The sequence below is a fragment of the Monodelphis domestica genome, chromosome 3, assembly GCF_027887165.1.
Source record: "Monodelphis domestica isolate mMonDom1 chromosome 3, mMonDom1.pri, whole genome shotgun sequence".
NCBI lineage: Eukaryota > Metazoa > Chordata > Mammalia > Didelphimorphia > Didelphidae > Monodelphis > Monodelphis domestica.
In genome coordinates, this window is record NC_077229.1 from 170,964,084 (window position 1) to 170,977,062 (window position 12,979).

The following is a 12,979-nucleotide window of genomic DNA, read 5'->3' on the forward strand; positions in this document are numbered from 1 at the left end:
TTCAAGAGGTGGGTAGTATGCATCATCATGATGTTCTGACAGTACTTATTCCTTACTGAAATAGGTATTTTAGTCTTATGATTTAGAATTTTAAGTTGAAATTTCCCACTTCCAGCCCTGGCCAGATGGTGACAGCAAAACATCATACATATAATTGTGATACTAGGCAATTATAAAAAGTACACACACGATTTATATATCAAAACAAAATATGTAAAACTTCCATTAACATAACTAATGAGTGAAATGTAACATCACATATCAACATATATGCTGCAACATTTGTTATTTTTCTTGGTTTTGCTACAAATTTTATTCTTATTTTCATTGGAACACAGTTGAGTGTGAAGCTGTATCTATTGAAATGACCCCTACTAACGTAAAAGATGCTTTTCTAAATTCTTTGCTTATCTTTGGCACAGCAGAAGTACTAGGCTTACTTGTAATGCAATGACAATAAAAACTTAATCTCAGGGGATTAATGGGAATCATGTAATTTGTCATATAAATAAATTTAAAATACTGTGAATAAAAAGTATACAAAAATAATCTACTGACACGTGTCGTCCTTTACTCTTTAGGATTGAGGGAAATGCAAAATGGAAATTTGAAGAAACTTTCATTTATTCTCTTCCCTTGCTTCTGTTAAAAAGAATAAATTTAATAACCTACATTCCTCTCAGTTCTTTGTTGTATTTGCGTGGGCTTTTTTTTTTTTTTACTAAGAAAGCATTGATGCATTCCAAAGTGTATAGTGGAATACATAACGTAAGAAAAACTAATTATAGGATGAATTGTGTTGCATCTGAATGAAGGTGGAAGCCAGCTACATTGAAGAATGTGTGTTCTTCTTTATATACAATATACTATAACATATGCACATAATAAAACCAAAATAATGTTCTAAAATCTCATGTGAAAAATAGTACTTCAGGACTAAAAAGATATTTAAACTGGGGTGGGAATTCTATTATATTTTTATGCCCAAAGCCACATAACTGGTCATCATTTATAGAATCTGTCTTGGAGATTTTCTTGAAAAGGTAATGATTGAAAACGTGCTATTTTGAAATTATTTCCATAGTCCCAAACATGCTAATAAGATGTGCACAAATATTTTGAATCCAATGTCTTTCTATATTAAAAGATCAAGTTGAAAGAGCAACGGCAATAGGGGGTAGATGGAAAGAAGATGATTGAGATTGTGGGAAGGTAGGTTATGGTTTAAAGGAGCTCAGATCTCCCCACCCCCCAAATATCCTGGTAACACAGTAAAAATGCATAAGAAGGAAAAATTTCAAAGAAAACCAAGAAGAATTTTCTGTAAAGTCTTCTTTTCAGTATAGGACTGCACAAAAAGACAGTCAGATTCATGCAGTAGTAGCATAGTATTTGACAATCTAAACTACTGGGATGAGGACTCATTATTTGACACAAACTTGCATACCAATCTGGTAGAAATCAGAATTAGACCAATACTCATACCATATTCTAAAGCTAGCTCCAAATAAATACATGACCGAGAAAGAAAGGGTAAGTAACTTAATAAAAGGAGCAAAGAAGACCTTACCTTTTGAATCTATGGATGGGAAAAGAATTCAGGACCAAATAAGAAATAGAGAGGATCCACAGAAGATAAAATCTAAAAATTTAACAATTTTTGCATAAGTAAAGCCAATATAGTTGTTAAAATTTAGAAAGGAAACAAGGAAAACTATTTTGTAGTCACTTTCTCTGTTAAAGAGCTCACAGCCAAGATATATATGGAATTCATCCAAATTTATGAAAATAAGAGTCATTCTCAGCAGACAAATGGTCAGAAGATTTTGACCGAGGCAGTAACCCAAGCTTTTAAGAAACATGAAAAAAATTATTCAAATGACTATAATCAGAAAGGCAAATTAAAACAATGCTGAAGTTCTACCTAATGCTAAGTAGATAGAGAAATATCACCCAAAAAAGGTAATGACATATTTGAGGAACTACAGGAAAATGGATTCATTAGTACATTTTTGGAGCCATGAATTGGTCTATCCATTCTTGAAAGCAATTTGGAACTGTTTTCCCAGTGTGCATACTCTTTGAATGAATAATACTACTATTAGACCTATATCCCTAAAGAGATCAAGGAAAGAGGGAAAGGACTCATAAGTATGAAATTATTTGGAGCAATTCTTATTGTAGGAAACAAAGAACTGAAGGGATGATTGTCATTGTATATGGATATGATAAAATACTATTATGCTTTTTAAGAAATGTTGAAAGGGATTAACTCATAATTCAGTGAGTCTTATATGGATTGATGCAGGGATAACTGCTGCAGTCACTCTTCACTGTTCAACGAGTTTCTCTAGAGCAATTATGGGCAACTTTTTGAGCTCAATGTGTCAAAATTCGCCAAAAAAACAAGCATAACTCAGGTGGTGTGTTACTTTGAGAAAAAAAAAACACCATAATTTCATGATAGTTTAAATAACAAAAATGTATGATTGTAATATATAAATGTATTTAATAAACCAAAAACTAATTATTGAACTTACCCGCTTAGTGACTTCTTTGTTCATCTGTCAGTCGGTTTCTTTTGTTGGCCTTAATATTATTTAACTTGTGTGGGGTGCCATGAACTAAGATAAAGGGGGTGGGGATTCTTTAACTAACCTGCCTATTAGTGACTTTTTTGTTGCTGAATTGCATTGGCTAAATCTTCAATTGAAGGTTGGTATTTTGTACACTTCAAGCCCAAGCAAGCGCTACTAACTTCATCTGTCAATCTGTTTCTTTTGTTGGTTTTGATATTATTTAACGCTGAGAATAAGGTCCCATATCCTTTGTGCTCAAAGAGAATCAAAATGGCACTTGATGTCTTTTGACTCATGCATAAATTAGATTTAAGTGAGGTAGAGCTGCACAAAGTTATCAGTCTTACTATTCTAGTCATTAAAATTCAGTGACAAGACAAAATCAAGATGACTGATGATGGCTGTAAGAATGATATTAGAAAATAAGTGTAGTTTTATTAGTTTAGGGATAAAAAGTAGAGTGCTGGCTTGAGAAAGAAATGGAGTTTGAAGCAGAGCTGAGAGAGTGTGTTGATTTCAGATGTGACAGTTATAACTCTTTTTCTGTGTCAATTACTCTCTCTGGCAATTGGCAGAGACACACTCTCAGAGACTCTCAGGGCTGGAGGAGGTAACATCTTTGCCTCTCTCTCTGTCTGAGGGAAAGATCTAAAGGAGCTCAGTGTTTTCCTTTCCCAACTTGGGAAACACTATTGAATATCTATTGTGGTTTTTATAGATTGTTTAAATCTGAGAAGACCAAAGAAAATCTGGTCTTTGATTTGGACACTGAATTGTTAAGACTCAGAGTCCTAACTTGATTCTTGTTGAGACTCAACCAGTAGCCTTTGCTATTTTATAATTTGAGGACAAAGATAAGAATTCTAGGGATAATAGTAGTCGTTTTTATTTAGATAGTATAAATTTGAGTTCGTCAGGTTAGGGAGGATTAGTATAGCCTATGAAACGCAGGAGAAGCGGTTCCTTGTGGAACCAAGGAGTTTATTTGGGTAGATTTAGAATTCCTTAGAATTAGAAATCCTTTATTATCCTTATATATTTCAATAAATATTTTATTTTTATAATAAGAGTCTCTATAGTGTCTCTATAGTTGCACCTGGCCCTGAAGGGAAGTTCACATTTGAGCTTCACTTCATCACTGAAGATACTTTTATTACATCTATCAAAAGTATCCAAACAATTTTGAACCAGTATTGGTAAGTTTCCCATCTATATTTATGTAGCTCACCATATATTATTTTTTTATATGACCCAGGATGACCTTGGCTTCTTTGATGTCTAAGCAAGCCCTAAGTATTCTACTGTGCCTGCTTCAGCTGCCTTCATGGCCACTGGAACAAACTGTTCTCAACTCCAAAATCTGTTGGGGGAAATTTTCACATGCCTGAAGCAGACACTCCCCTAGCTCATTGTCAGGTTTGAGGCTGGCTATAGTTAGCCTCAAGTTGTTTTAGCCTGCCTGCCAGAGTTTGCCTCTGTGCATACTAATAGTTTCTTACTTGAGGCAGGTGAACCTCAAAAGAGGAAAGCAGCCCTGAAAAGGGCTCAGCAAGTCCTCACACCATAGTTCCTAGTCTTCTTTGAGCACCCTATACACCCCAAACACAAGCATAATACAAAAGTTCTCAAAAATTATAAAAATTATTCAGGAGAAATACAAAGTGTTAAGGGTGATCTGTTGATACTTTTTGTATAGCACTTTGTTTTAAAATGTCCTTTCCTTTATATTTGAAGGTATTTCTCGTAATTACTTGCAGATTTTGTTTATCATTAGATTTGTTCAATTTAATCATTGTGTTTTGAAGTTTGTAGCCCATAATTTTTCTCTTGAGGTAGTATATGGATTATTTTGATTGGTACTTTATTTTCTGTGTTCATAAATTCTGGACAATTACTGCATTGTGGTATCCAGTTTTTATGCCTTGGTGTTTTCTTCTGGGAGATCCATGGTTCTTAAATTGCCTCTATACATCCTTTCTTCAATATAGTCTGCTTATGTAACCATCATATTTTAACATGATTACTTTTTGCTTCTTGTTTCCATATTTTCCTTCACTTCTGCATATTTAACTTCTTAATCAGTTTTCAATTCATATAGATTCAAATTTTTCTATTTTGCCAATTATTTTTGCTATGTAAGCTATAAATTCCACTTTTATGATTCTTATTTCTCTCTTGAGCCACTATTAACTATCCTACTATGGTTTCTTGTTTTCTTGGAAATCCATAGAGTCTTCTGCTTCATCAGGTGTTGACTTATTTTCCTCTTTCTTAATATATTCAGTCAGAGATATTGTGGCAGAGATTGCAACAGCAAGAGAATTGCTGAGTGGATCTCAGGGCACAGGCCATGAGTTCCTGATATGAGCTCCTGTCAAAGTTGGTGGGGATGGAGGAGAGCCTTATGAGGAAGGAGTAGTGAGTGAGCTTATTAAGGAATAGATATCTGCCTTCTCTGCTGTTAAGCCATTGGACTAGAAATTCACTAAACTCTCTGGTGTCTTAACCTATAGAGACAGCTGCAATTAACATCTGATTCCAGAATCAGTACTCTATCTATTATGCAGCCTACCTGCCGCTAGGGAGCAACTTTCCCTTGGACTTTGGATCAGATTTTGTCTTGCTCCTTGCTCATGAATTTATCATATAATATTATACATTGCAATTACCTATTTGTATTATTCTCCTTCCAGAAGGTAACTCCTTGAGGGCATAGTCTGGGACTTAATCAGTTTTGTATACATTAAACTAACTCTGTGACAGTCCTCTGAAAATAGAAGCCACTTCATGTTTTTTCCACTCAACGTTCCTCACTTTTCTATAGATAACACTTTTTGTAGTAAATAGGTGAACTTTATTTTAAATAACATTTCTACTGAACCTGGGAATGTAACATAATGCTATATTAGATTCATCATTTTGCCATTTAACTTTAAAGGTTAGATAAGATTTAAATTTTAATTTCAGCTTTATCTATTTGACTGAAACTCTTCTGTCCTGGGAGAATCAACCACTATGCTTTGCTTACTGGAGGCAAAATCATATGAACCTTTAGAAGATAATGAAAGGAGGAAATCTTCTCTCTGCCCCTAGATTGGGGATAATGCCTCTGAATGACTTTCTCAGAGAGAAGACTTTTTCTTTTAGATCCATTTATAGCCAAGTTGGGTTAGCATGGACTTAGATGAGTGATAGAGTTCAGTATTTGCTAGACTTTATTAGTCACTAAACTCTTACATTACTAGTTACAGAACCTTAAAAAGTTACAGCACTGGCTTTCTTTTACAGGAAAGGAAACTGAGGTTTATAGTGATGAAGTGCTTTGTTCAAGTGTGCAGAGTGATTTAAGGGATGGCTCAGGAACTTCATGTTCTTGACTTAAGGCCCAATCTTCTTGCCAGTAGATAAAACTTACTCCCACAGGAAGACAGATTGGTACCATGTGGAGAATTATTTGGCTGTTGTCACTTGAGAGCAAGTATTTCCTCAATCCCAATTAAAAAATCAACTGGAAAAAAAAATCAACCTAACTAACCAGTGTTTGCCACTTTGAGGCAGATTCCTTTATCAGCCACAGGACCAAGCCAAGTTATAATTTTTTCCTACTCTATTTATACTATGAAACATCTGGTTTTTTTTTAAATCATTATTTCATTACTATTGGATTCTTTCCAAATTGTAGGATTACTACTCACAGCCACCATATTCTGTTTTCCTTACATTTCCTGCTTATAAATAGCTCAATGAGGTAAGAAAAGCAATATTGGTTGCTTCAGATTTATGCCATACAACCACAGAATATTAGACCTGGAAGAGGTTTCTATTTTGATACTTTACTTAATAAAGTATTTTGAAATCTTTGAATAGAAGAGCAATGTAAAAGGACAAATGTTGTGATTAGACTTAACTGTAGCCATCTTAAGCGTCTAATTATAGACAAATATTATGTGAACACTTTTTGTCTCATATATTTAATAATATTTCTTTTTCTGTAACTGTAATTTATGCCTAGAATTTTAAACTTTTGAAGGTCAGAGTCTTCTAACTTTGCATAGTATTATTCACATGTGTCACTTTAATATTTATTTTAAAATAATTTCACCAAATAATTTTATCATGGAAGTGCTTCTTTTTTTCAAAATTTATTTAGAATATTTTTCCATGGTTACATGATTCATGATTTTTCCTACCCCCTTTTCTTTCCCCTCTCCCAGAGCTGACAAGCAATTCCACTGGGTTATACTTGTATCATTGTTCAAAACCTATGTCTATGTTATTCATATTTGCAATAGAGTGATCTTTTAAAGCCTATATCCCCATTCATATCCTAATCAAACCATGTGATTGATCATATTTTTTCTTCTGCATTTCTGTTCCCACAGTTCTTTCTCTGGTTCTGGATAGCATCTTTCTTATAAGATGCTCTGGATTGTCCTGGATCATTGAAATTGCTACTAGTAGAGAAGTCCATTACATTCTATTGTACCACAGTGTATCAGTCTCTGTGTACAATGTTCTCCTGGTTCTGCTCCTCTCGCTCTGCATCACTTCCTGGAGGTCGTTCCAGTCTCCATGGGATTCCTCCACTTTATTATTCCTTTTAGCACAGTAGTATTCCATCACCAACATATACCACAATTTGCTCAGCCATTCCCCAATTGATGGGCATCCCCTCGTTTTCCAGTTTTTGGCCACCACAAAGAGCGCAGCTATGAATATTCTTGTTACAAGTCTTTTTCCTTATTATCTCTTTGGGGTACAAACCCAGCAGTGCTATGGCTGGATCAAAGGGCAGGCAGTCTTTTATCGTCCTTTGGGCATAGTTCCAAATTTCCCTCCAGAATGGTTGGACCAATTCACAACTCCACCAGCAGGGTATTAGTGTCCTCCCCTCCAAGGCATTTATCACTTTCCTTTGCTGCCATGTTGGCCAGTCTGCTAGGTGTGGGGTGGTACCTTCATGGAAGTGCTTCTTCTTTTTTTTTTTTTAAATAAACCCTTACCTTCTGTCTTGGAATCAATACTATGTATTCCTTCAAGGCAGAGGAGTGGTAAAGGCTAGGCAATAGGATTAAGTGACTTGCCCAGGGTCACACAGCTGGGAAGTGTCTGAGGCCAGAGTTGAGCCTAGGACCTCCCATCTCTAGGCCTGGCTCTCAATCCACTGAGCTACCTAGCTGCCCTGGAAGTGCTTCTTTTAAAAATATATGAAAATGGCATATATGTTGATTAATATCAATCTGCATAAAAAACTTTCTAATTCACTCAAAAGTAATTATTATCTAAGTATATAATTATATACAATGTGATATACAGTAGAAATCATAGATCTAGTCCATCCAAAGTTATTATATAATTGTATTACTATATACTAATTCCATTCAATAAACATTCATTAAGAACCTACAGAGTATAAGGTATTATGCTAGATGTGGAAAAACAAGAGCAAAAATGGAACAATCCTTAGTCTTAAGCAGCTTGTTCCACTGGGGGTATACAACATTTATGAAGGCTTGTATGTACAGGGTATAGAAAAAGTTCCTGCATTCAAGGATCCTACATTTAAATGAAGAAGAAAGCATGTATAGTATAAGACAAATTCAGAGAAAATGGAAGGTAGCTAAATTAAAGTGAGGGGCACTCAGTGCTGAAAGCATTAGGAAAAGCTTCCTTGAGAGGAGAGGGGTTAGCTAGGGATAATTGAAAAAGGGAACATAAGGTCAAGGGGATTAAAGAAGGTTTACCAGAGAAGATGGCACCTACAATTGAGCTTTGAAGTAATGCAGGAATTCTAAAATGGTAGAGATAAGGAGGGATTGTACTCCAGGCCTGGAGAAATGTTTGTGCAAATACTCAGAAGCAAGATAGAGTACTGCATTGGGGGAACTTAAGCTATAACATGGAATTTTTGAAAGAGAATAGCATGGAATAAGACTGAGTCAGAGAGCTTTGTCCCACATATAACCCTCATCCTGTCACTCCAGCCTCAAAGTTTATACAAAACAATAAGATAGCCAATAAACACTAATATTAAATAATAAATATTGAGGATGCAGAGAACAACAAAAGACAGTCTCTACCCATAGGGACCTCACAATCTAATGAGGGAAACAACATATAAACAACCATGTACAAACAAGCTATAGACAGGATAAATAGAAAAAGAGCACTAGTATTAAGAAAGATTGGGAATAGTTTCCTATAGAAGGTGAGGTTTTTGACTGCTACTTGAAGTAAACCAGGAGGGAGAACATTCTGAGCATGAGGGACAGCCAGAGAATGCCCAAAGTGAAGAGAGAGAGTGTCTTAGTTGAGAAATACCAAGATGGCCATTGGATGGAAGAGTACATACTGGGGGTATTAGAAGCCTGGAGGAGGGTATGTAGAGTGGGTGAAGGCTGGATTATGAACATGGACTATGAATGCCAGAAATACAGTAGTGGCAGTATCAGAAGAGAGAAGGGGGTAGATTTGAGAGATGTTATTACAAAGGCAAAATTAAGGGGATGATGGGGGAGAGAAAGAAGGATGAGAGAGAGTGAAGAGTTGAGGACAACAGTAAGACTGATTGTAAGCCTAGGAGACTGAGAGCTTGGTGAGGTACACTTAGCAATAAACAGGAAGTTTGAGAGTTGGGAAGGGAGATATTACATTAGTTTCCCTTTAATAGAATATGCTCCTTGTTAAGAGGGACTATTTTATCCCCGTTATGTAGCACAGTCCAAAGTAGATGCTTAATAAACATTTGTTGATTTATTGATGTGTTGAAGCCTACCTTAGTAAAATCTGTGCTGTAGGATTTTACATAATCTTTGGGAAAATATCCAAAAAAGAATAGAATGGTCCAAATTATGAGCTTTCTTAATTTTATTAGGGTTTTTTTTTTGCTGTTTTACCTTGATTCCTTAAGAATATATACCTACCAATTTTTCAAATTGTCTCACATCTTTCTCTGCCTGTATAGTTTTCCTTCTTTAAAATAAAAACTGAACAAAATAGGATAATTTTATTCCCTTTGAAATAAATTTCACCAGTTATTCCTTCTATTCAAAGTAACAGACAAGCTTAATAAAACATATTGTTTCATGTTTAAAAATCAAAATAAAAAAACACATTGTTTCCCAGTACTTTAAAAAAAACTATCAATGTATATTAGTTTTTTTATCATTGTATTATAGAAAATTAACACTTTTTATTATTGGTTGGCACATAAAATAAAATAAAATCCACACTTTCAAGCATCCAAAATTTGCAAGTTCCCTGGTGTAAGTCGTTGTATTAAATTGCCAATGATTAATTAACATATTAATTGTCAAAATAAATTGTCATATTACTTGGAATAGATTTGCCTAATAGAGATTAAAAGGTTCTAAATCTGTGGATAAAAAGAAATATAAGTAATTAGTACAATGCACTATGTGTTAAAACCTGATATTCAGGTGATAAGAACTATTCTATACCACAGATGTAACAGACCAAGTTTGTTTAAGTGCAGCAGAGATCAAAAGAGGCAACAATATATTAAAAGCAAGAATACCAAGAGAGAGATTCAGGAAGTTGGACATTTCATATCTTTCTTCTCATCTTACCTTTCATAGCATTGGTCTTCAGATATAAGTATCTGAAACCAAGGGCAATTTTAGAGTAGTAGTCTTTAGGAACTTTGCTAAACATTAATTACTATGCATGAACTTTTGTAACTGGTAAGGCTGTAAGGTAGCCTTTAAGTTCTCTGAACCAGTAGAATAAAGGCCTGCTCTAGACTTCACTGCATCCTTTCCCCATTACTTCCAATGTATCATTTCAAATTACTGGTCATAATACATATGTTAAAATATTATACAAAGAAGGAAAAATGAAAATCTGATCAATCAAGGTAGCATAGAGTATGTGCTGAGAAACTTTTGAAATCTTAGAAAGTTTAATATCCAAATCACATAATCTTCCTAGCACTAAATTAATTATCATCCCGAGGGTGAGTGACTGGTAGCAAAGGCAGAAGTAAGAAGAGAAATAAAAGATTTATGACTGAATCAAGGAACCCTAAATAGTTTTACAGTATTTTTTTCAAGAAATATTCTCTCACCACTTATTTTTTTTTTTGAGAGGAGAATGTCTGGAAATGCATATTTGTAAAGAATTAATGCTAACCATCACGGTTTCTATCCCTTTTGCTTTAGTATCTTTATGCCATGTATATCGCTCCTTCGGCTACTTTGGATATTGGATTAGAGCATAAGAGGAAAAAGGAGATTTATATGAAAATAGACCCACCATTTGAAGATCTTTTTGATGTAGCAGAAGAATATATCCTTCTCCTCCTTCTTGAACCCTGGTTAGAAATGGTGAAATCGGATCAAAATAATTATGGACAGGTATTGTGATACTCTTTACTTTTGATTGGGCTGTCTTAGGGATTTCCTTTTTACTTGTTTCTTGCAAAATCGATAATAAGCACTGTCATTAGCATCTCAGTAACGAAATAACTGAAACATGTCTCTTAACAATAGTACCTTTGTTTCATACATGTACTGGGACTTCAAGTCAAGATGAGACTTAAATTGGGGAGACAAAAGTCAAGATAAGGCAAAACTGGAGAGGGGGGTGATAATTGGTGATAGCAGAGAAACATAGTTACCAAATTATATGCCTGCAAAACCTTGTTTCTACATTGGTTATTATATAGCTTATGTCACAAGAAACTATTTAATTCTGAGCTATTTTCTGTTTTCTTTAAAACACCATCAGAAGGCAGAGATCTGAGTTTTGGTTTCCTATAAACAAGTAAGGTGTATATATTTATTGTTTTGAAGCCATATTCTCAATTTGTATTAATTGATTAATGCCACTCAGTTTTATGTTATATGAGTTATAATACATATAACAATCAAGGAAAATATCCATTTTCCACATGTACCTTAAAAAGTAGATCCAATGTTTGCCATGCTTCCATTTTAAAGCACAGAAGGAGATTTATCTAGTCAAAATGCTTGATTTGGATACATGTTATACATGTTTTACTTAATCGTATTGCTTTCCCTCTGAGATTAACTACAGTTTATTCTGCATATATTTTATTTGTATATAACTGTTTGCATGTTTCCTCCCATTGACTTTGTGGTACCAGGGGCAGCTAAGTAGCACAGTAGATAGAGTGCCAGACCTAGAGTCAGAAAGTCAACTTCATGAGTTCAAATCCAGCCTCAAGAGATTAGTTGTGTGACCTGGGCAAGTCACTCAATCCTATTTACCTTAGTTCCTCCTCATTCCAGCATCTTTACCAAGAAAACTCCAAATGAGGTCATGGAGAGTCAGACATAACTGAAAAACAACTGAACCAAGAATCCCACCTGAGAAATGTGAACTCCTTGACATCAGGAACTGTCTTTTTGCCTTTTGTGTATCCTCAATGCACAGTGTCTAACACTTAGTAAACACTCAATAAATGCTAGTCAATAGATACTCAATAAATGCTAGTTAGTTAAGTGGCTGACCTCTTTTGTCATAAGATCATTTGAGTCTTAGTATTTAAATTTATTATTACTGATGGATGGAGTCAGTACTTTTTTGTATCTATTTTGAATTATGAACCATAACCACTTGTGAATGTTTTCTATTAAACTAATGAATGTACCTTATATATTATATTCCTTTAGGGGTTAACAGATAGTGCCATAATTTCAGTTCAAGTGGAACTCCTCTTTGTTTTTACATTTTTTTTTATGAATACCTAAAAGTTTCTCAAATAACGATTTATTGTGGAGGCAGCATTGCCTAGTGGAAAAAGAACTGCCTCAGGAACAAGAAATAGGAAGTCAAATAGTCCAAGCTCAGAAAAATTAAAGTGAAAAGGCCATAAATAAACTCTCAAATAAAAAAATCCTGGTGCCAATATAGATTTACAAGGGAATTCTATCAAACATTCAAAGAAAAATTCCAACATTATATGAAGTATTTGGACAAAAAGGAAAAGAAGTCATCCTATGAAGAAATTCTTTCTATGATACAAATAGTATCTTGCTACCTAAACCAGGAAAACAGAGGAAACAGAGGAAAAAAACTGTAGGTCAGTATCTCCAATGAATATCAATGCTAATTTAAAAAAAAATAAAATATAAGCAAAGAGCCTAAAGCAACATATCAAAAAGATCATATGCTGTGACCATGTTGGATTTATGCCAGGAATTCAGGCTTGGTTCAAGATTAGGAAAACTATAAACTTAATAGACCATGTTAAATAGAACATCATTCTATCAAAAATGCAGAAAAGGCATTTGACAAGATATAATACTAAAAAACAGCAATAAGTTGACTTTTTTTCTTAATGTAGCAAGTAGTATCTATCTAAATACAAGAGCCATCATTACATGAAGGGAAGGAATAAACTAAAATGTCATTTT

At 34.3% G+C, this 12,979-nt stretch overlaps 1 protein-coding gene across 8 annotated transcripts in view; it reads left to right on the top strand.

The window, feature by feature from the left end:
* The window catches only part of RGS22 (regulator of G protein signaling 22), a 179,188-nt gene that overhangs the window by 112,676 nt on the left and 53,533 nt on the right, over positions 1-12,979 (top strand). For all 8 annotated transcript variants that reach the window (XR_008917546.1, XR_008917547.1, XR_008917549.1 and 5 more), the window contains one exon: positions 10,760-10,954. Coding sequence is in view for 2 of the 8 variants with exons in the window: in XM_056823271.1 (XP_056679249.1) it covers positions 10,760-10,954 (195 nt within the window). In the remaining 6 variants the exon portion in view is untranslated. The remainder of the gene's footprint in view (positions 1-10,759; positions 10,955-12,979) is intronic.